This window comes from Gymnoscopelus braueri (genome assembly GCF_963280865.1).
Source record: "Gymnoscopelus braueri genome assembly, chromosome: 17".
NCBI classification, from domain to species: Eukaryota; Metazoa; Chordata; class Actinopteri; order Myctophiformes; family Myctophidae; genus Gymnoscopelus; species Gymnoscopelus braueri.
The window spans coordinates 51,698,951-51,721,852 of NC_137617.1; the positions used below are offsets into that span (position 1 = coordinate 51,698,951).

Here is a 22,902-nt window from a genome sequence, read left to right on the forward strand (position 1 = left end):
ACTCCTACAGATTTTGTCCAAAACTCTCAAACATCGGTGGACATTATCTCTGGGGTCATGTGATCACGACGTATGAGTCAGACTTTTCAGGTCCCATTCCAATTGACTAAGACTGCCTTCCAAAGTTTGCAAGCCCTGGGAAGACAACCCGGCCTGGAGGGGGGTGTATTTTATTTTTTATTTGTGTATAATTGGTGTGAACTCTGCCATCCACTTAACTCCATTTTTAAAACTATATTGTAATAGTTATACTGTCGTGGTCAGGTTTTATATGGTTGGTAATTTATACAGACATGGCTGATAGACTCGGGTGTTAAAATCACAGATGACCTTATAGTCAGGGGATATGAAAAGAATCTTGGAATAAATTCCTTACCAAAAAAAATCTTCACCAATGTGTTTGTAAAGGTGTCTAGTAACACATCTCACAAAGACTGAAATGCAGTCCCCCTAGGAGAATTTTTGACAGCTCCTTAAAGTTGGGGTACCCACCATAACCTTGGTTAAAAAAAAATCTAAATTTAATTCTGTTTTTTTTATTTTAAGTAGCATGTGAGGTGTCAAACTAGGGTGTTTTTATGATTCTGAATCCAATGCAAGCATTTGTTTTGCACCAAAACCAGTCCTTGGGCTAAAAACGGCCCAATCTCAATGGGCTTTTTACACAAAAAGTATACCTGGATAAGGATGGCTATGGCCGTTTTTAGCCCAAGGAGTGGTTTTGGTGCAAAACAAATGCTTGCAATGGATTCTGAATCATAAAAACACCCTAGTTTGACACCTCACATGCTACTTAAAACAGAATTAAATTTTGATTTTTTTTTTTGTGATTTTTTTTAACCAAGGTTATGGTGGATACCCCAACTTTAAGGAGCTGTCAAAAATTCTCCTAGGGGGACTGCATTTCAGTCTTTGTGAGATGTGTTACTAGACACCTTTACAAACACATTGGTGAAGAATTTTTTTGGTAAGGAATTTATTCCAAGATTGGAAAATATTCTGCTAATATCCCCTGACTATTAGCAATCATGTCAAATGACCAGAGGTCACCTCAGGTGACACCAGTGTGTTTGTGACGTTTACTTTTTAATCTCTCCTTTGATTCTCGGTTGAACAGGTTCATCAGAGAATAGATGTCTTCACGCCCACACAGCGCTGTTGAAATGACAGAACTGGATCCACTGAGACCGACACCAGAACTGTGTGACATAGACGAGCACAGTGACACAGAGAGAGAACATTTAGAGGTAAGAGTAAAGATCGACCCTGAAGATGAACCGAACACCACTGGACCAATACCTGAATCTGAACATATTGTCAGTGACACCGAGGATGACAATGAAAAGAAGAAGGTGAGCATAGAAATATACCTAAGTATGTATGAAGACCTTTTTAACGACGTCAAAATAATGAATGCTGTCGGTGAAAAGTAGTAAATGTATGTGTCAGGAAGGAGTGTGAGGATTAGAGAGAACGGGCAGGAAAATTAAGGCCTGAACAATTACCATAATTTTAGGCCCGAGGCTGCTCAAACTAGTGAGTGTGAGAGAACAGACTTATTGTTGCCATAATGGCAACATGCAAAGTTGCAACACAAAAAAGGTAAATCTCCCCCCGACTGTCTCTCTCTCCCTGACTGTCTCTCTGTCTCTCTCCCCCTGACTGTCTCACTGTCTCTCTGTCTCTCTGTCTCTCTCTCCCCCTGACTGTCTCACTGTCTCTCTGTCTCTCTGTCTCTCTGTCTCTCTCTCCCCCTGACTGTCTCACTGTCTCACTGTCTCTCTGTCTCTCTGTCTCTCTCTCCCCCTGACTGTCTCTCTGTCTCTCTGTCTCTCTCTCCCCCTGACTGTCTCTCTGTCTCTCTCCCCCTGACTGTCTCACTGTCTCTCTGTCTCTCTGTCTCTCTGTCTCTCTCTCCCCCTGACTGTCTCACTGTCTCTCTGTCTCTCTGTCTCTCTGTCTCTCTCTCCCCCTGACTGTCTCACTGTCTCTCTGTCTCTCTGTCTCTCTCTCCCCCTGACTGTCTCACTGTCTCTCTGTCTCTCTGTCTCTCTGTCTCTCTGTCTCTCTCTCCCCCTGACTGTCTCTCTGTCTCTCTGTCTCTCTGTCTCTCTCTCCCCCTGACTGTCTCACTGTCTCTCTGTCTCTCTGTCTCTCTGTCTCTCTCTCCCCCTGACTGTCTCACTGTCTCTCTGTCTCTCTGTCTCTCTGTCTCTCTCTCCCCCTGACTGTCTCTCTGTCTCTCTGTCTCTCTGTCTCTCTGTCTCTCTCTCCCCCTGACTGTCTCACTGTCTCTCTGTCTCTCTGTCTCTCTGTCTCTCTCTCCCCCTGACTGTCTCGCTGTCTCTCTGTCTCTCTGTCTCTCTGTCTCTCTGTCTCTCTGTCTCTCTGTCTCTCTGTCTCTCTCTCCCCCTGACTGTCTCTCTGTCTCTCTCCCCCTGACTGTCTCACTGTCTCTCTGTCTCTCTGTCTCTCTGTCTCTCTCTCCCCCTGACTGTCTCACTGTCTCTCTGTCTCTCTGTCTCTCTCCCCCTGACTGTCTCTCTGTCTCACTGTCTCTCTGTCTCTCTGTCTCTCTGTCTCTCTCTCCCCCTGACTGTCTCTCTGTCTCTCTCCCCCTGACTGTCTCACTGTCTCTCTGTCTCTCTGTCTCTCTCTCCCCCTGACTGTCTCTCTGTCTCTCTGTCTCTCTGTCTCTCTCTCCCCCTGACTGTCTCACTGTCTCTCTGTCTCTCTGTCTCTCTGTCTCTCTCTCCCCCTGACTGTCTCACTGTCTCTCTGTCTCTCTGTCTCTCTCTCCCCCTGACTGTCTCTCTGTCTGTCTCTCTCTCCCTGACTGTCTCACTGTCTCTCTGTCTCTCTGTCTCTCTCTCCCCCTGACTGTCTCTCTGTCTCTCTCTCTCCCTGACTGTCTCTCTGTCTCTCTGTCTCTCTCTCCCCCTGACTGTCTCTCTGTCTCTCTCTCCCTGACAGTCTCTCTGTCTCTCTGTCTCTCTCCCCCTGACTGTCTCTCTGTCTCTCTCTCCCTGACTGTCTCACTGTCTCTCTGTCTCTCTGTCTCTGTCTCTCTCTCCCTGACTGTCTCACTGTCTCTCTGTCTCTCTGTCTCTCTCTCCCCCTGACTGTCTCTCTGTCTCTCTCCCCCTGACTGTCTCACTGTCTCTCTGTCTCTCTGTCTCTCTGTCTCTCTCTCCCCCTGACTGTCTCTCTGTCTCTCTCTCCCTGACTGTCTCACTGTCTCTCTGTCTCTCTGTCTCTGTCTCTCTCTCCCTGACTGTCTCACTGTCTCTCTGTCTCTCTCTCCCCCTGACTGTCTCTCTGTCTCTCTCCCCCTGTCTGTCTCACTGTCTCACTGTCTCTCTGTCTCTCTCTCCCCCTGACTGTCTCTCTGTCTCTCTCTCCCCCTGACTGTCTCTCTGTCTCTCTGTCTCTCTCTCCCCCTGACTGTCTCTCTGTCTCTCTGTCTCTGTCTCTCTCTCCCTGACTGTCTCACTGTCTCTCTGTATCTCTCTCCCCCTGACTGTCTCTCTGTCTCTCTGTCTCTCTGTCTCTCTGTCTCTCTGTCTCTCTGTCTCTCTCTCCCCCTGACTGTCTCTCTGTCTCTCTGTCTCTCTGTCTCTCTGTCTCTCTCCCCCTGACTGTCTCTCTGTCTCTGTCTCTCTCTCCCTGACTGTCTCTCTGTCTCTCTGTCTCTCTCTCCCCCTGACTGTCTCTCTGTCTCTCTGTCTCTCTCTCCCCCTGACTGTCTCTCTGTCTCTCTGTCTCTGTCTCTCTCTCCCTGACTGTCTCACTGTCTCTCTGTCTCTCTCTCCCCCTGACTGTCTCTCTGTCTCTCTGTCTCTCTGTCTCTCTGTCTCTCTCTCCCCCTGACTGTCTCTCTGTCTCTCTGTCTCTCTGTCTCTCTGTCTCTCTCCCCCTGACTGTCTCTCTGTCTCTCTGTCTCTGTCTCTCTCTCCCTGACTGTCTCTCTGTCTCTCTGTCTCTCTCTCCCCCTGACTGTCTCTCTGTCTCTCTGTCTCTCTCTCCCCCTGACTGTCTCTCTGTCTCTCTGTCTCTGTCTCTCTCTCCCTGACTGTCTCACTGTCTCTCTGTCTCTCTCTCCCCCTGACTGTCTCACTGTCTCACTGTCTCTCTGTCTCTCTGTCTCTCTCTCCCCCTGACTGTCTCTCTGTCTCTCTCTCCCCCTGACTGTCTCTCTGTCTCTCTGTCTCTCTCTCCCCCTGACTGTCTCTCTGTCTCTCTCCCCCTGACTGTCTCACTGTCTCACTGTCTCTCTGTCTCTCTGTCTCTCTCTCCCCCTGACTGTCTCACTGTCTCTCTGTCTCTCTGTCTCTCTGTCTCTCTGTCTCACTGTCTCTCTGTCTCTCTGTCTCTCTCTCCCCCTGACTGTCTCACTGTCTCTCTGTCTCTCTGTCTCTCTGTCTCACTGTCTCTCTGTCTCTCTGTCTCTCTGTCTCTCTGTCTCTCTCTCCCCCTGACTGTCTCACTGTCTCTCTGTCTCTCTGTCTCTCTCTCCCCCTGACTGTCTCACTGTCTCTCTGTCTCTCTGTCTCTCTGTCTCTCTGTCTCTCTCTCCCCCTGACTGTCTCACTGTCTCTCTGTCTCTCTGTCTCTCTGTCTCTCTGTCTCTCTCTCCCCCTGACTGTCTCACTGTCTCTCTGTCTCTCTGTCTCTCTGTCTCTCTGTCTCTCTGTCTCTCTGTCTCTCTGTCTCTCTCCCCCTGACTGTCTCTCTGTCTCTCTGTCTCTCTGTCTCTCTCTCCCCCTGACTGTCTCTCTGTCTCACTGTCTCTCTGTCTCTCTGTCTCTCTGTCTCTCTCTCCCCCTGACTGTCTCACTTTCTCTCTGTCTCTCTGTCTCTCTCCCCCTGACTGTCTCTCTGTCTCACTGTTTCTCTGTCTCTCTGTCTCTCTGTATCTCTCTCCCCCTGACTGTCTCACTGTCTCTCTGTCTCTCTGTCTCTCTGTCTCTCTCTCCCCCTGACTGTCTCTCTGTCTCTCTGTCTCTCTGTCTCTCTCTCCCCCTGACTGTCTCTCTGTCTCTCTGTCTCTCTCCCCCTGACTGTCTCACTGTCTCTCTGTCTCTCTGTCTCTCTGTCTCTCTCCCCCTGACTGTCTCTCTGTCTCACTGTCTCTCTGTCTCTCTGTCTCTCTGTCTCTCTCTCCCCCTGACTGTCTCACTGTCTCTCTGTCTCTCTGTCTCTCTGTCTCTCTGTCTCTCTCCCCCTGACTGTCTCTCTGTCTCTCTGTCTCTCTGTCTCTCTGTCTCTCTCTCCCCCTGACTGTCTCTCTGTCTCACTGTCTCTCTGTCTCTCTGTCTCTCTGTCTCTCTCTCCCCCTGACTGTCTCACTTTCTCTCTGTCTCTCTGTCTCTCTCCCCCTGACTGTCTCTCTGTCTCACTGTCTCTCTGTCTCTCTGTCTCTCTGTCTCTCTCTCCCCCTGACTGTCTCACTGTCTCTCTGTCTCTCTGTCTCTCTGTCTCTCTCTCCCCCTGACTGTCTCTCTGTCTCTCTGTCTCTCTCTCCCCCTGACTGTCTCTCTGTCTCTCTGTCTCTCTCCCCCTGACTGTCTCTCTGTCTCTCTGTCTCTCTGTCTCTCTGTCTCTCTGTCTCTCTGTCTCTCTGTCTCTCTGTCTCTCTGTCTCTCTCTCCCCCTGACTGTCTCTCTGTCTCTCTGTCTCTCTCTCCCCCTGACTGTCTCACTGTCTCTCTGTCTCTCTGTCTCTCTGTCTCTCTGTCTCTCTGTCTCTCTCTCCCCCTGACTGTCTCACTGTCTCTCTGTCTCTCTGTCTCTCTCCCCCTGACTGTCTCACTGTCTCTCTGTCTCTCTGTCTCTCTGTCTCTCTCTCCCCCTGACTGTCTCTCTGTCTCACTGTCTCTCTGTCTCTCTGTCTCTCTGTCTCTCTCTCCCCCTGACTGTCTCACTGTCTCTCTGTCTCTCTGTCTCTCTGTCTCTCTGTCTCTCTCCCCCTGACTGTCTCTCTGTCTCTCTGTCTCTCTGTCTCTCTGTCTCTCTCTCCCCCTGACTGTCTCTCTGTCTCACTGTCTCTCTGTCTCTCTGTCTCTCTGTCTCTCTGTCTCTCTCTCCCCCTGACTGTCTCACTTTCTCTCTGTCTCTCTGTCTCTCTCCCCCTGACTGTCTCTCTGTCTCACTGTCTCTCTGTCTCTCTGTCTCTCTGTATCTCTCTCCCCCTGACTGTCTCACTGTCTCTCTGTCTCTCTGTCTCTCTGTCTCTCTCTCCCCCTGACTGTCTCTCTGTCTCTCTGTCTCTCTGTCTCTCTCTCCCCCTCTCTCTCTGTCTCTCTGTCTCTCTCCCCCTGACTGTCTCACTGTCTCTCTGTCTCTCTGTCTCTCTGTCTCTCTGTCTCTCTCCCCCTAACTGTCTCTCTGTATCTCTCTCCCCCTGACTGTCTCACTGTCTCTCTGTCTCTCTGTCTCTCTGTCTCTCTGTCTCTCTGTCTCTCTCTCCCCCTGACTGTCTCTCTGTCTCTCTGTCTCTCTCTCCCCCTGACTGTCTCTCTGTCTCTCTGTCTCTCTGTCTCTCTGTCTCTCTCTCCCCCTGACTGTCTCTCTGTCTCTCTGTCTCTCTCTCCCCCTGACTGTCTCTCTGTCTCTCTCCCCCTGACTGTCTCACTGTCTCTCTGTCTCTCTGTCTCTCTGTCTCTCTCCCCCTGATTGTCTCTCTGTCTCTCTGTCTGTCTCTCTGTGTCACTGTCTCTCTGTCTCTCTGTCTCTCTGTCTCTCTCTCCCCCTGACTGTCTCTCTGTCTCTCTCCCCCTGACTGTCTCACTGTCTCTCTGTCTCTCTGTCTCTCTGTCTCTCTGTCTCTCTGTCTCTCTCCCCCTGACTGTCTCTCTGTCTCTCTCCCCCTGACTCTCTGTCTCTCTGTCTCTCTGTCTCTCTCTCCCCCTGACTGTCTCTCTGTCTCACTGTCTCTCTGTCTCTCTGTCTCTCTGTCTCTCTCTCCCCCTGACTGTCTCACTGTCTCTCTGTCTCTCTGTCTCTCTCCCCCTGACTGTCTCTCTGTCTCACTGTCTCTCTGTCTCTCTGTCTCTCTGTCTCTCTGTCTCTCTGTCTCTCTCTCCCCCTGACTGTCTCACTGTCTCTCTGTCTCTCTGTCTCTCTGTCTCTCTCTCTCCCCCTGACTGTCTCTCTGTCTCTCTGTCTCTCTGTCTCTCTCTCCCCCTGACTGTCTCTCTGTCTCTCTGTCTCTCTGTCTCTCTGTCTCTCTGTCTCTCTCTCCCCCTGACTGTCTCTCTGTCTCTCTGTCTCTCTGTCTCTCTGTCGCTCTTTCTCTCTGTCTCTCTCTCCCCCTGACTGTCTCTCTGTCTCTCTGTCTCTCTGTCGCTCTGTCTCTCTGTCTCTCTCTCCCCCTGACTGTCTCACTGTCTCTCTGTCTCTCTGTCTCTCTCCCCCTGACTGTCTCTCTGTCTCTCTCCCCCTAACTGTCTCACTGTCTTTCTGTCTTTCTGTCTCTCTGTCTCTCTGTCTCTCTCTCCCCCTGACTGTCTCTCTGTCTCTCTGTCTCTCTGTCTCTCTGTCTCTCTCTCCCCCTGACTGTCTCTCTGTCTCTCTCCCCCTGACTGTCTCACTGTCTCTCTGTCTCTCTGTCTCTCTGTCTCTCTCCCCCTGACTGTCTCTCTGTCTCTCTCCCCCTGACTGTCTCACTGTCTTTCTGTCTCTCTGTCTCTCTGTCTCTCTGTCTCTCTGTCTCTCTGTCTCTCTGTCTCTCTCCCCCTGACTGTCTCTCTGTCTCTCTCCCCCTGACTGTCTCACTGTCTCTCTGTCTCTCTGTCTCTCTCCCCCTGACTGTCTCACTGTCTCTCTGTCTCTCTGTCTCTCTGTCTCTCTCCCCCTGACTGTCTCTCTGTCTCTCTGTCTCTCTGTCTCTCTCCCCCTGACTGTCTCTCTGTCTCTCTCCCCCTGACTGTCTCACTGTATTTCTGTCTCTCTGTCTCTCTGTCTCTCTCCCCCTGACTGTCTCTCTGTCTCTCTCCCCCTGACTGTCTCACTGTCTCTCTGTCTCTCTGTCTCTCTGTCTCTCTCCCCCTGACTGTCTCTCTGTCTCTCTGTCTCTCTGTCTCTCTGTCTCTCTGTCTCTCTGTCTCTCTCCCCCTGACTGTCTCTCTGTCTCTCTCCCCCTGACTGTCTCACTGTCTCTCTGTCTCTCTGTCTCTCTCCCCCTGACTGTCTCACTGTCTCTCTGTCTCTCTGTCTCTCTGTCTCTCTCTCCCCCTGACTGTCTCACTGTCTCTCTGTCTCTCTGTCTCTCTGTCTCTCTGTCTCTCTGTCTCTCTGTCTCTCTCTCCCCCTGACTGTCTCTCTGTCTCTCTGTCTCTCTGTCTCTCTCTCCCCCTGACTGTCTCACTGTCTCTCTGTCTCTCTGTCTCTCTGTCTCTCTGTCTCTCTCTCCCCCTGACTGTCTCACTGTCTCTCTGTCTCTCTGTCTCTCTGTCTCTCTCCCCCTGACTGTCTCACTGTCTCTCTGTCTCTCTGTCTCTCTGTCTCTCTGTCTCTCTCTCCCCCTGACTGTCTCTCTGTCTCACTGTCTCTCTGTCTCTCTGTCTCTCTGTCTCTCTCTCCCCCTGACTGTCTCACTGTCTCTCTGTCTCTCTGTCTCTCTCCCCCTGACTGTCTCTCTGTCTCACTGTCTCTCTGTCTCTCTGTCTCTCTGTATCTCTCTCCCCCTGACTGTCTCACTGTCTCTCTGTCTCTCTGTCTCTCTGTCTCTCTGTCTCTCTGTCTCTCTCTCCCCCTGACTGTCTCTCTGTCTCTCTGTCTCTCTCTCCCCCTGACTGTCTCTCTGTCTCTCTGTCTCTCTGTCTCTCTGTCTCTCTCTCCCCCTGACTGTCTCTCTGTCTCTCTGTCTCTCTGTCTCTCTCTCCCCCTGACTGTCTCTCTGTCTCTCTCCCCCTGACTGTCTCACTGTCTCTCTGTCTCTCTGTCTCTCTGTCTCTCTCCCCCTGATTGTCTCTCTGTCTCTCTGTCTGTCTCTCTGTGTCACTGTCTCTCTGTCTCTCTGTCTCTCTCTCCCCCTGACTGTCTCTCTGTCTCTCTCCCCCTGACTGTCTCACTGTCTCTCTGTCTCTCTGTCTCTCTGTCTCTCTGTCTCTCTGTCTCTCTCCCCCTGACTGTCTCTCTGTCTCTCTCCCCCTGACTCTCTGTCTCTCTGTCTCTCTGTCTCTCTCTCCCCCTGACTGTCTCTCTGTCTCACTGTCTCACTGTCTCTCTGTCTCTCTGTCTCTCTGTCTCTCTCCCCCTGACTGTCTCTCTGTCTCTCTCCCCCTGACTGTCTCACTGTCTTTCTGTCTTTCTGTCTCTCTGTCTCTCTGTCTCTCTCTCCCCCTGACTGTCTCTCTGTCTCTCTGTCTCTCTGTCTCTCTCTCCCCCTGACTGTCTCTCTGTCTCTCTCCCCCTGACTGTCTCACTGTCTCTCTGTCTCTCTGTCTCTCTGTCTCTCTCCCCCTGACTGTCTCTCTGTCTCTCTCCCCCTGACTGTCTCACTGTCTTTCTGTCTCTCTGTCTCTCTGTCTCTCTGTCTCTCTCCCCCTGACTGTCTCTCTGTCTCTCTCCCCCTGACTGTCTCACTGTCTCTCTGTCTCTCTGTCTCTCTCCCCCTGACTGTCTCACTGTCTCTCTGTCTCTCTGTCTCTCTGTCTCTCTCCCCCTGACTGTCTCTCTGTCTCTCTCCCCCTGACTGTCTCACTGTCTTTCTGTCTCACTGTCTCACTGTCTCTCTGTCTCTCTGTCTCTCTGTCTCTCTCTCCCCCTGACTGTCTCTCTGTCTCTCTCCCCCTGACTGTCTCACTGTCTCTCTGTCTCTCTCTCCCCCTGACTGTCTCTCTGTCTCACTGTCTCTCTGTCTCTCTGTCTCTCTGTCTCTCTGTCTCTCTGTCTCTCTGTCTCTCTGTCCCCCTGACTGTCTCACTGTCTCACTGTCTCACTTTCTCTCTGTCTCTCTGTCTCTCTCTCCCCCTGACTGTCTCTCTGTCTCTCTCCCCCTGACTGTCTCACTGTCTCTCTGTCTCTCTGTCTCTCTGTCTCTCTGTCTCTCTCTCCCCCTGACTGTCTCACTGTCTCTCTGTCTCTCTGTCTCTCTGTATTTCTGTCTCTCTGTCTCTCTGTCTCTCTGTCTCTCTGTCTCTCTGTCTCTCTCTCCCCCTGACTGTCTCTCTGTCTCTCTCCCCCTGATTGTCTCACTGTCTCTCTGTCTCTCTGTCTCTCTGTCTCTCTGTCTCTCTCTCCCCCTGACTGTCTCTCTGTCTCTCTGTCTCTCTGTCTCTCTGTCTCTCTCTCCCCCTCACTGTCTCTCTGTCTCTCTGTCTCTCTGTCTCTCTGTCTCTCTGTCTCTCTCTCCCCCTGACTGTCTCACTGTCTCTCTGTCTCTCTGTCTCACTGTCTCTCTGTCTCTCTGTCTCTCTGTCTCTCTGTCTCTCTCTCCCCCTGACTGTCTCTATGTCTCTCTCCCCCTGACTGTCTCACTTTCTCTCTGTCTCTCTGTCTCTCTCTCCCCCTGACTGTCTCTCTGTCTCTCTCCCCCTGACTGTCTCACTGTCTCTCTGTCTCTCTGTCTCTCTGTCTCTCTCTCCCCCTGACTGTCTCACTGTCTCGCTGTCTCTCTGTCTCTCTGTATCTCTGTCTCTCTGTCTCTCTGTCTCTCTGTCTCTCTCTCCCCCTGACTGTCTCTCTGTCTCTCTCCCCCTGATTGTCTCACTGTCTCTCTGTCTCTCTGTCTCTCTGTCTCTCTCTCCCCCTGACTGTCTCACTGTCTCTCTGTCTCTCTGTATCTCTGTCTCTCTGTCTCTCTGTCTCTCTGTCTCTCTGTCTCTCTCTCCCCCTGACTGTCTCTCTGTCTCTCTCCCCCTGATTGTCTCACTGTCTCTCTGTCTCTCTGTCTCTCTGTCTCTCTGTCTCTCTGTCTCTCTGTCTCTCTCTCCCCCTGACTGTCTCTCTGTCTCTCTCCCCCTGACTGTCTCACTGTCTCTCTGTCTCTCTGTCTCTCTCTCCCCCTGACTGTCTCACTGTCTCACTGTCTCTCTGTCTCTCTCTCCCCCTGACTGTCTCTCTGTCTCTCTGTCTCTCTGTCTCTCTCTCCCCCTGACTGTCTCTCTGTCTCTCTGTCTCTCTCTCCCCCTGACTGTCTCTCTGTCTCTCTGTCTCTCTGTCTCTCTCTCCCCCTGACTGTCTCTCTGTCTCTCTGTCTCTCTGTCTCTCTCTCCCCCTGACTGTCTCTCTGTCTCTCTGTCTCTCTCTCCCCCTGACTGTCTCTCTGTCTCTCTGTCTCTCTGTCTCTCTTTCCCCCTGACTGTCTCTCTGTCTCTCTGTCTCTCTGTCTCTCTCTCCCCCTGACTGTCTCTCTGTCTCTCTGTCTCTCTCTCCCCCTGACTGTCTCTCTGTCTCTCTGTCTCTCTGTCTCTCTCTCCCCCTGACTGTCTCACTGTCTCTCTGTCTCTCTGTCTCACTGTCTCTCTGTCTCTCTGTCTCTCTGTCTCTCTGTCTCTCTGTCTCTCTCTCCCCCTGACTGTCTCACTGTCTCTCTGTCTCTCTGTCTCTCTGTCTCTCTCTCCCCCTGACTGTCTCTATGTCTCTCTCCCCCTGACTGTCTCACTTTCTCTCTGTCTCTCTGTCTCTCTCTCCCCCTGACTGTCTCTCTGTCTCTCTCCCCCTGACTGTCTCACTGTCTCTCTGTCTCTCTGTCTCTCTCTCCCCCTGACTGTCTCTCTGTCTCACTGTCTCTCTGTCTCTCTGTCTCTCTGTCTCTCTGTCTCTCTCCCCCTGACTGTCTCACTGTCTCTCTGTCTCTCTCCCCCTGACTGTCTCTCTGTCTCTCTGTCTCTCTGTCTCTCTCTCCCCCTGACTGTCTCACTGTCTCTCTGTCTCTCTGTGTCTCTCTCTCTCTCTCTCTCTCTCCCCCTGACTGTCTCTCTGTCTCTCTGTCTCTCTGTCTCTCTGTCTCTCTGTCTCTCTCTCCCCCTGACTGTCTCTCTGTCTCTCTGTCTCTCTGTCTGTCTCTCTGTCTCTCTCTCCCCCTGACTGTCTCTCTGTCTCTCTGTCTCTCTGTCTCTCTGTCTCTCTCTCCCCCTGACTGTCTCACTGTCTCTTTGTCTCTCTGTCTCTCTGTCTCACTGTCTCTCTGTCTCTCTGTCTCTCTGTCTCTCTCTCCCCCTGACTGTCTCACTGTCTCTCTGTCTCTCTGTCTCTCTGTCTCTCTCTCCCCCTGACTGTCTCTATGTCTCTCTCCCTCTGACTGTCTCACTGTCTCTCTGTCTCTCTGTCTCTCTGTCTCTCTCTCCCCCTGACTGTCTCTCTGTCTCTCTCCCCCTGACTGTCTCACTGTCTCTCTGTCTCTCTGTGACTCTGTCTCTCTCTCCCCCTGACTGTCTCTCTGTCTCACTGTCTCTCTGTCTCTCTGTCTCTCTCTCCCCCTGACTGTCTCACTGTCTCTCTGTCTCTCTGTCTCTCTGTCTCTCTGTCTCTCTGTCTCTCTCTCCCCCTGACTGTCTCTCTGTCTCACTGTCTCTCTGTCTCTCTGTCTCTCTCTCCCCCTGACTGTCTCACTGTCTCTCTGTCTCTCCGTCTCTCTCTCCCCCTGACTGTCTCACTGTCTCTCTGTCTCTCTGTCTCTCTCTCCCGCTGACTGTCTCTCTGTCTCTCTCTCCCTGACTGTCTCTCTGTCTCTCTGTCTCTCTGTCTCTCTCTCCCCCTGACTGTCTCTCTGTCTCTCTCCCCCTGACTGTCTCACTTCTCGCTGGCTGCTGCTGCCTGTAATTTATACTTTGACAGTACAACGGTCGCGCACCGACCACACAGCAGAAGATCTACAAACCCACAACGCATGGCAGCCGGGTTGCATTCTGGTCTTGCATATCTGCTATGTTCAGTGTGGAACACCGCTCTGTGACAAAATACACATCAGGCTTTTGTCTGCCTCTGTGTCTGACAGCCGTCTGTCTGATTTATGAGTCTAATAAGTAACCGATCTTCAAGCTCACAACGTGTTAGACTGCAATGCATTATGAGCTTCAGTGAGCTTGTAGATCAAATGGCTATTCAGTGTGCAACACCATCGTACCATGAAGTATAAATCAGGGTTAGGAAAATAAGTAACTTTTCTCTGATGCACGTCTTCTCTCCATTAACCCATTAAGACCAGGAACACGTCTCTGTCATTTTTACATTTCTTTGGGCTATACAAAAATAGCAGATCTACAAGCTCATAGTGCGGCACCGAGTGCCGCGCTATGAGCTTGTAGATCTGCAATTTTTTGAAGAATCCTGGAAAATGTGTGCAAATCTTTGAATATATTTATATATTTTTTAAAGCAAACATTTTTAACTCGAATCTTTGCTTCTGGGAGGATTCTATAAAATGTCTTCTAAATCCTAACAGTTTGTTGAAAACATTTATGTTGCTATAAACTTTTTTCATGTCAAGGACCCCCAAAATTATATGTATTTGGCCGCGGACCCCCATCTCAAAATATGTTGTTCCAGGGACCCCCCAGAAGCAAAGATTTGAGTGAAAAAGTTTACGATTAAAAAAAAATATATATAATCAAAGATTTGCAAACATTTTCGCGATTCTTATAGCAGATCTACAAGCTCATAGTGCAGCACTCAATGCCGCACTATGAGCTTGTAGATCTGCTATTTTTGTGTAACCACTTTATCCATATTTTATACTTTTGGCTATTTTTTTATAGCCAAATAAATCTTAAAATGACACACAGATGCATTCCCGGTCTTAAACAACCTAATCATCAGCCGTCACTGTCAGAGCAGCTACAAATATAAGAGTCCTGAGAGCGCTTTAGTAGACAAGAGAGGACATTCTGACCATAAATCTGTTTCTCTGATTGACTCTTTTGATCACCTTGGTTGCCATGGTTTCACCTGTCAGGTATTTGTATTATATTATTTGCTAGAGATAACTGTGTCATCGACTGAAGTCATTTACATTCATCAGACTGAGGGAATGTTTGGTCCCAAAGAGAATGGATTTGGTTTTACTGAAGAAGGTGTAGTGACAGTTTGTTATCAGAAAGTACCACCATTAGTAAAGGTGTGTCTGGGTGACATAATTATCATACAGTTCATGGGTGTGAAGCCGGAAGAGCATTGTGTCCTTGTTGCTGTAATAGAGAGTCCTACTAGTCGGGTCACTTGTTCGGCAGTCAGGGGAATTTGGTGAGATAGAATGAAAGTTGCATGTTAAGCAGATCGTAGATAGATGGTAGATCGTGTTAAAGGTTTAATGACATTCACTTTTACACCACATTCAAAGTCTTTGTCCTGGTCCTTCAAAAGTGTACAAAAAGTTTTAAGTGAAAATTCCATTCCAGTGATCAATGGCAGGTGTTTTTCTCTCACATTTCTAAAGCCTTTTCAACTGCAATAAAAAAAGAAATCTTTGCCTGCGGGTGTCGCTGGTGAGGGATTTTGCCTGTCAATCATCGCCTCTGCTCCGCCCCCCCCCAAAGGAAAGGATAGGGGAGGGGAGGGGCGAGGAGGAGAGTGGGCGGGATTAATCGACTGTGACCTCACTGTCGAAGGGCCAAGCTCAGATTACTTTTCAGCCTAATTATTCAGAAAACCCCAGACCAGAGAAAATCCACTGAATGTTCTAAGTTCAGGTTTTTTGGGTGTAATTGAGGTCATAAAACCCCAAATAAAACATTGAAAATAAAAAAAGTGAAAATGAATGTCATGATACCTTTAATAGCATCCTCAATCTTCATACACAGATCTACTATTATATTGATACCCCTTCTCTCTCTTCTTTGTCTTAAAGAAAGCAGACACGGATGCAAGTTCCCAGACGGGAGGTGAAGGTATGTATCTTTCCAGAGACACTAACTATCATTAGGGCCCGAGCACTGCAGCAGTGTGAAGCCCTATTGAAGTTGCAAAGATTATTAATCAGACATTAAGGGAAATTTGCCACCGTGGCTTTTCAAGATCACTGGCCCCACCGTTGTGCAGCAACGCTTCCCCAGCAAATCTTCAAATCATCATATCTTTAGCCTGGTTCCATACCATAGACCCCGCCCACTCTCTGAGTGGACTGCCTCTTGGTCTGGAGTTGTAAATGTGAACCTAGGACTTCTCCGGTACAAAATGCGTTGTCCAATGAGAGGCGGAGGTGGGCGTGGGGATACCTTAGGATTGGTTTAGGGAATTTCTAATCCCCTCCCCCTTGTAATCCCCGACACTGGAGCCAATTTCAGACTGAAGCTCCACGCAGCTTCAGTCTGATAATCAGGCTATCATATCTTGGGTTCTGAACAGGGAGAAGCATACAAAACCAGGTACGCAGAAACACGCATACGGAAATTCGAGATGACAGACACAAGGACAAGCACATTCAAACAGACACTGAAACATAAACAAAGCCAACAGACAGCACTCAGACTAGCTGACAGGCAGACAACTAGCTGTAAAACTGACAACCGGGCAGAAAAACAAGGAAACACAGACAGACAGACTAGACGGAAACAGTAAATATACACAGAGAAGAAAAAAACCTCCTACCAATGTTGTCCAAACCTCACCCACATTGGTACACATTATTATCCCTGAAGTCATGTTATCAAGATGTATCTGAAAGCTAATGGTAGTAAAACAAAATGGAATTTGAAAACCTGACAAAGCCTTTTCAGGAGGGGCACATAATGCCACAAGCATTGTTGGACCCATCAGTGAGAACATTTGAACACACTCTCCCAGTAGGCCAAGGAAGAACCTCCATTCAAAAGTATTCAGATTGTCCTGGTATAGCGCCACCATGAGGTCAATTTTAGCTACCTGCATGCCCTGGTGGAGACCTGTGCTCCAAGGAGCACTTTATCTAGTAATAGACTCAATACTGATACATACATTTCCTCTTGTTTTGTTTGCCAGATGCATGCAGCATGCAGCACCCTGATGTGTGTTGTGACGGCTGTAAGGGAGATATATTCGGGATCAGGTATAAGTGTACAGTGTGTCCTGACTATAACCTGTGCTCTGCCTGTCAGTCCACTGGGCTTCATGAGGAACACCGTCTGAGGTCCATCCAGCCCCCACCCCAGCCCCCACCCCAGGTCAGAATATAATCATTGCTGTTGGCAGAAACCTCATATCTCTGTATGTCATTTGTTATGTTTCCCCCTCACCCCTCCTGTAAATTAATGTCCTACTTCCCCAGACTAGTGTCACACAAAGGAAGCACAAACTCATAACGCACAGCGTTGCAATGCGTTGTGAGCTTGTAGATCTGCTATTTTAGCTTTTTTTTGTTTGTGTGTGAAAGTGTGTCTGTGGATTTTATAAATATTCAACAATGAAAAGTATTAATATGAGCTTGTGATGAAATAATAACTACATTTGATCCATTAGAACACAGGTATTTTTATTTTTTATTTCCTGAAAAGTAGCGGTTTTGGACATCAAGGTTTACACCGACAATAAACGTTTTCATCTGAAAACCGTGCAGTTGTAACCTTTAAATACCTCAGGGAATGTAGAAAAGGAACTAATGTTGAAAATAAAAATGCTGTCACTGCCATTTCATCCTATAATGTGATGCACGGATGGGCTTTTTCGTCACCCGAATCCGCGTGTAAACGTTCATTATCCATCCGCCATCCAACCGCATTGATTTTATCATCCTATTTATAATTCCGCACCAACCGCACCACAGGGATGCACATGGGATTATATTCACCTCTGTAGTGACTGTATACAATACATATCCATGGTAACAGCAAGCCCTCCGTCTCCCATCACTTTCTCACATCACAACTTTTCATAAGACATATCCAGTGATCAACAGGGTTAAGAACCTCACTAAATCACTCCCACACCAAACTGTTATTCCTCCCTTCGTTTTATTTTCTCCACCAGGAGCGAAAGGCATGAACGAGGCTATGTTTTGCACCCTGTCACGCCGTGTGTGTGTGTGTGTGTGTGTGTGTGTGTGTGTGTGTGTGTGTGTGTGTGTGTGTGTGTGTGTGTGTGTGTGTGTGTGTGTGTGTGTGTGTGTGTGTGTCCGTGTGTATGTGTGTCCGTCACCCCCTCCGTCTGTGATCAGCTAATCTCCGGCACTGTTGGCTTGATCGCAACGAAACTGTGCACACACTCCCTGGATGTCATTTCAGAACCTTTGCCCCAAACTTTTCACATGGGCCTGTTATAGCGCCACCAGGAGGCCGCTTTTTGCAAACACATTTTTTGACAGTACTCCTACAGATTGTATCCAAACATCACACAAATCGGTACACAGTATATCTATAGTCATTAAACAAAATATATCTTTCGGATTTTTCATATTCCATCCTGATTGGCTAAGAATGGCTTCCAAAGTTTGCAGGAGTGCTCCGTTTTGAACAAAATGCCTCAAATCATGAACACAGCATGCAATTTCCATGAAATTTTGCACACACATCCTCACTAGACTGAGGAAGAAATGCCACTTGTAAATGTTCAAATCAGCCTCATGGTGGCGCTATAACAGGCCAATTCATATTTTTACCTATAACTGCACCGATCTGTGTAAAACTTTGTATGTGCACTCCCTAGAGGCTAAGGAAAAACCTTTGCCCTGCATTTCATTCTACCTTTTATAGCGCCACCAGGAGACCAATTTATGTAAAACACATGTTTGGATATTACTCAGGTTTAATTCAGATTTTATCCAAATTTCACGCAAATCGGTACACATGATCTCTATTGTTGATGTGATCAAGACAGATCTGTTTGATTTTTCCTGCTTGGCTAATCTAAAGTTTGCAGGAGTGGCCCGTTTTGAATAAAATGCTGCAAATCAAGAACGTAAGGGTCCGATTGCGGTGAAAATGTGCACGCACACTCGCACTACGTTGAGGAACAAATGACTCCCTTTCAACATTGCCCTATTATAGCGCCACCAGGAGGCCGATTTTTGCAAAACATTTTTTAATATTACTCTTACAAATGTATCCAAACATCACGCAAATCAGTACATATGCGATCCGATCCGTCCGATTTCTCACATTCCAGCCTGACTGGCAAATTCTGAACATTGCTGGCCCACACTAACCTACCTGACCTGGTGGACACCTGTGCGCTGAGGAGCACTTTTTCTAGTTTTGTTTTAAATCTCTCTCACTATAGCATTAGCTGCCTTTACCGGCAAGGGGTCCTCCTTCCGCTTCCAAACAACAATAACACAGTGCACGCAAAGCACGTGTAGGCGGCTAATTTGTGCATGATGGAAAATAAATTACGTAATATTAAAATACTGCAAACACACTTTATAGCTTTTTAAAAGCTATAATAGGCCTATAGATAGATGTCATTCATTTATTTCCCGAATTATTTCACCCACGGTTTATCCAATATTAATTAATAATAATAATTGATTGACCCAAATCCACCAAAACTGTGGTTATCCGCGGCTAAAACCACGATCGGTGCATCTCTAGTATGTATGTTTTTTGCTTGTCCACTGATGCTAAGTAACCTATGCTAGATGGTTTGTAGTTCAGACACATGCTAGGTTTGATGTTTACCTGCTATAGTTACATTATAGCGCTTTTTAACTTTTCTTTACACTCCATTTACTTTTACTTTTACTCTTGCCTTGTTGTTTGCTGAAGTTTACTCCGGTTTGGCACTTTGTAAAGTTATAAGTTACATTACATTGTAACACGTTACATTACATTACATGGGACAAACAAACATTGTAAAACCTGCATTTATATGAATTTTCACCATATGTTCTATATTTATTGGACGTTTGATTTTCCAAAATATAAATGTCCATGTTTTACATGTCTGATATATCCCATGAATAACATAGAAAAACATATTGATTGCAGTGAGCTGTAATAACATCCCATAATGTGTGTCTAATATGTTTTCAGAGCTGGATACTAGAACACTTCAAGAAAAGAGAGTGTAACACCTTTATAGCAGATTCTTCCAGGTAAACAAACCTCCATTATTACAACACACTAAACCGAACAGAGAAGTTATTGGAAACAAAGTGATCTGATTAGAATAGATAATGTGATGATTGAATGACAGGATGTCTAATTCAGTTACTCAATCATTTTCATGTCACAGCCCCCATGTGTAGCTGAGGCTGAGGACCCCCATCTGAAAATACATAGTGCCAGGACCTTTGTCATTATGTTACATTATTCAGAAATAGCTGATCTACAAAGTGTTGCGTTGTAGATCAGCTGTTTTTGAATAGCTGAACATTTAATTAGGGTTTAAGAGTTTAAAGTCTTCCTCATTTTGCTGGGGACCCCCTGGAACCCCCTCAAGGACCCCTGGGGGTCCCCAGATATTGATGTATTGTCCTGTTGTGTCGTCAGTGATGGACGGTGTCAGTGTGGACGTCCCAGAGATCATTCAACACACATCAACACAGCTGTGGACACTGAGTGGACCAGTGAGCTGCACTCCTCTGAACGGCCCACTGATGCTTTTGGAGAGTTGAACATTAAGGGAGACATATGGTCCAAACATGTAAGTATCTGACTGACAATGTGATCAATGTTCTCTGTGGTTCATGATACTCTGTCTTACATCATCTATTTAACATTATTCAGTCAAGAGATGCAACATTAAAGTTTTCCACATACTGTAGTACCGTACATCAGAGTAAAACATATTTAGTTTGATCATAAGGTTGTTGTTGCTTTAAAGGAGTAGTTCACAAAAAAAATGACTTATTTTTTATCAATCACAAACCCCATGAAGCCTTGAATTCAGGGAGATTATTTACTTATTGACGCATTCCTGAGACAATAATTTGATGACTGTGTATCCGGTAGGAGACACAAAGAGTCTCCTACCGGGATACATTAGCATCTTTCCTCCGGAACTAAAATTATTGTCTCAGGAATGCGTCAAAAACTAAATAATCTCCATGAATTCATGCTTCAAGTCATTTTTGGGGTGAACTACTCCTTTAAGGTCCCTGAGGATGATGTCATTGAATCCTCCAAATACACCATTAACACACACACACACACACACACACGCACACGCGTCACACACACACACGCACACACACACACGCACACGCACACGTACACGCGCGAACGTACACGTACACGTACACATGCATGCACGCACGCACGCACGCACAGACACGCACACACACGCACGCAAGTACAATTCAAAGCTGTACCCGCAGACACACAACTTAACTAACCCTAACCCTTTAGAATAGACAATAAGGCTATAAATGAGTGTGTAAACCCCGCCTCTCTTGATATGAAAGATGAGAGTGTATTTATGTTGATCATCATCACTGTCATCTTCTGATTTGTCTCTTTGATCACCTAGTTCCTGCGTCTGTCATCAGACACTGAACCCTCCCTTATCTACGACCTGATGACAAGGAGGAGGGGCCAAGATGATGGGTGGGGTTTGGGCACACACGACATGGTGGTGTCTGTGGTGGGAGGACAAGGCAGTGCAGAGGTCAACCCCTGGGTTCAGAAGGTCATCAGACAGGGACTGGTCAAAGCCTTGAAGAAAGGTGTGTGTGTGTGTGTGTGTGTGTGTGTGTGTGTGTGTGTGTGTGTGTGTGTGTGTGTGTGTGTGTGTGTGTGTGTGTGTGTGTGTGTGTGTGTGTGTGTGTGTGTGTGTGTGTGTGTGTGTCTGAGTGTGCACATGCGTGTGTATGTGCGCTCGTGTGACAAACTCATACTCAGGATAAACAAGTGAAACAGGAAGTGATGACACAAAGAAGTGAGCAGACAACATTGGATCTTGAACACTATAAAATAAAAAGCTGATGAATGGATTCTCTATCCTGAACTTCTTTGTGTCATCACTTCCTGTTTCAAATGTGTATCCTGTATGAGTTCTCTCTCCTGATTGGATTAAATTAGTATCCCAACCTGTTCATGAAAGAGCTGGAGAGACATGGAGACTCCTGTTACTGAACAACCACTCTATAGCAATGATTACTATCACAATATAGATCTATTTAACACTGTTACTGAACAAACACTCTATAGCAATGATTACTATCACAATGTAGATCTATTTAACACTGTTACTGAACAAACACTCAATAGCAATGATTACTATCACAATATAGATCTATTTAACACTGTTACTGAACAAACACTCTATAGGTATGATTACTATCACAATTCTAGAGCTATTTAACACTGTTACTGAACAAACACTCTATAGTAATGATTACTATCACAATATAGAGCTATTTAACACTGTTACTGAACAAACACTCTATAGCAATGATTACTATCACAATATAGATCTATTTAACACTGTTACTGAACAAACACTCTAGTAATGATTACTATCACAATATAGAGCTATTTAACTCTTAGTTTAACAAACAATATTGCACCTTTAAATATGTCTGTCAGGATCCATATAGAATCTTATATTTATGACATAATATGACAATGTGGACAAAGGTTCAGCCTGAACACGGCTCCATTGACTTCCATTATAAAACTGAAGTTCAACATATAAGTATAACACAAGTGGAGAAAACAACTAGTGAAGCTACTTTATGGTCTGATGGCATCATGCATGATGCTGACCAGACAGACAGACAGACAGACAGACAGACAGACAGACAGACAGACAGACAGACAGACAGACAGACAGACAGACAGACAGACAGACAGACTAATGACAGAAATTGTTATGAAATAGTGAATATTAAATAATGTATTTCACATCATAATCCAGTTAATGAATGGAGTTATAATTGTCTGAAGAGGTCAGTAGAATGTTGATGATGATGTAATGATTGATACAGAATTCATCCTCATTCCACGTATGTTAAAGTTCTGTCTGTCTGTCTGTCTGTCTGTCTGTCTGTCTGTCTGTCTGTCTGTCTGTCTGTCTGTCTGTCTGTCTGTCTGTCTGTCTGTCTGTCTGTCTGTCTCTCTCTCTCTCTCTCTCTCTCTCTCTCTCTCTCTCTCTCTGTTTCTACCACCAAAACACACTAACGCTCTCCCTCTTTATCTCATTGACTAACATATTACATATTTCACACACACACACACACACACACACACACACACACACACACACACACACACACACACACACACACACACACACACACACACACACACACACACACACACACACACACACACACACACACACATATCCAGGAGGCAACAGCTGGATACTGACAGAAGGCTTTGATGAAGGCGTGGGGAGATGTGTAGGAGAGGCGAGGAGGGACAGTTACTGTGTCAGAGCGGTGGGCATCACTCCTTGGGGATGTGTGAACAACAGAGAGCAGTTGGTCTCTCAGGTATTTATACAAACACACATACACTGTTTACAAAGTGTTTTCCTCCACCTAATTAATCATCTTCATAAAAGTATCATTCTATCAAACTCTACTATCTGTACTGTAACTGTACTGTACCATACTAATATATACTGATATTAAATGTCCTTTTTATTATGTTTCTGCCACTCTCTAATAATAATAAATACTGTTATCATAATGTGATTTCATTGTTTTTGAAAAAATGAGTTAGGATCTAGTTTAGTAAATATGGAGCCTTTATGAATTAAATATACTCTTAACTTCCTGTCTTGGATCCATATTGAGTCAATTCAGCCTTAACATGTGACCCCCCCCCCCTCCCCCCTCCCCCCATCTTAGACTCACCAGAAGCACATCGTCACCTTGCTAAACTAATGGCCTAAGTCATTTTTTTTAGGAAAATGATATATTTGCCCAAGTCAGCTCCTCATGACACTGGCCACCTCTGGTAAATGGCCTATCTCCTTATCTCCTAATTGAAAAGGATCATGCTGTTCCCTCCCCTTATAATGGCCTATCTCCCTAGTGTGACTTAGGCTAAAATAGGCCATTTTTTGGGCCTAAGTCACTTGTTTATGTGTCTTGGGCCAA

The 22,902-nt window shown here is 47.1% G+C and overlaps 1 protein-coding gene across 1 annotated transcript in view; it reads left to right on the forward strand.

Moving 5' to 3' along the window:
* Positions 1–1,133: 1,133 nt before the first annotated feature.
* LOC308105228 (transient receptor potential cation channel subfamily M member 5-like) overlaps positions 1,134–22,902 on the forward strand; it is a gene marked incomplete at its 5' end in the record, with an annotated part of 71,636 nt that continues 49,867 nt past the window's right edge. The window contains 6 exons of the mRNA XM_080455864.1: positions 1,134–1,352; positions 16,016–16,081; positions 18,884–18,945; positions 19,343–19,496; positions 20,322–20,517; positions 22,145–22,290. Of these exons, the coding sequence (XP_080311990.1) occupies positions 1,134–1,352; positions 16,016–16,081; positions 18,884–18,945; positions 19,343–19,496; positions 20,322–20,517; positions 22,145–22,290 (843 nt within the window). The remainder of the gene's footprint in view (positions 1,353–16,015; positions 16,082–18,883; positions 18,946–19,342; positions 19,497–20,321; positions 20,518–22,144; positions 22,291–22,902) is intronic.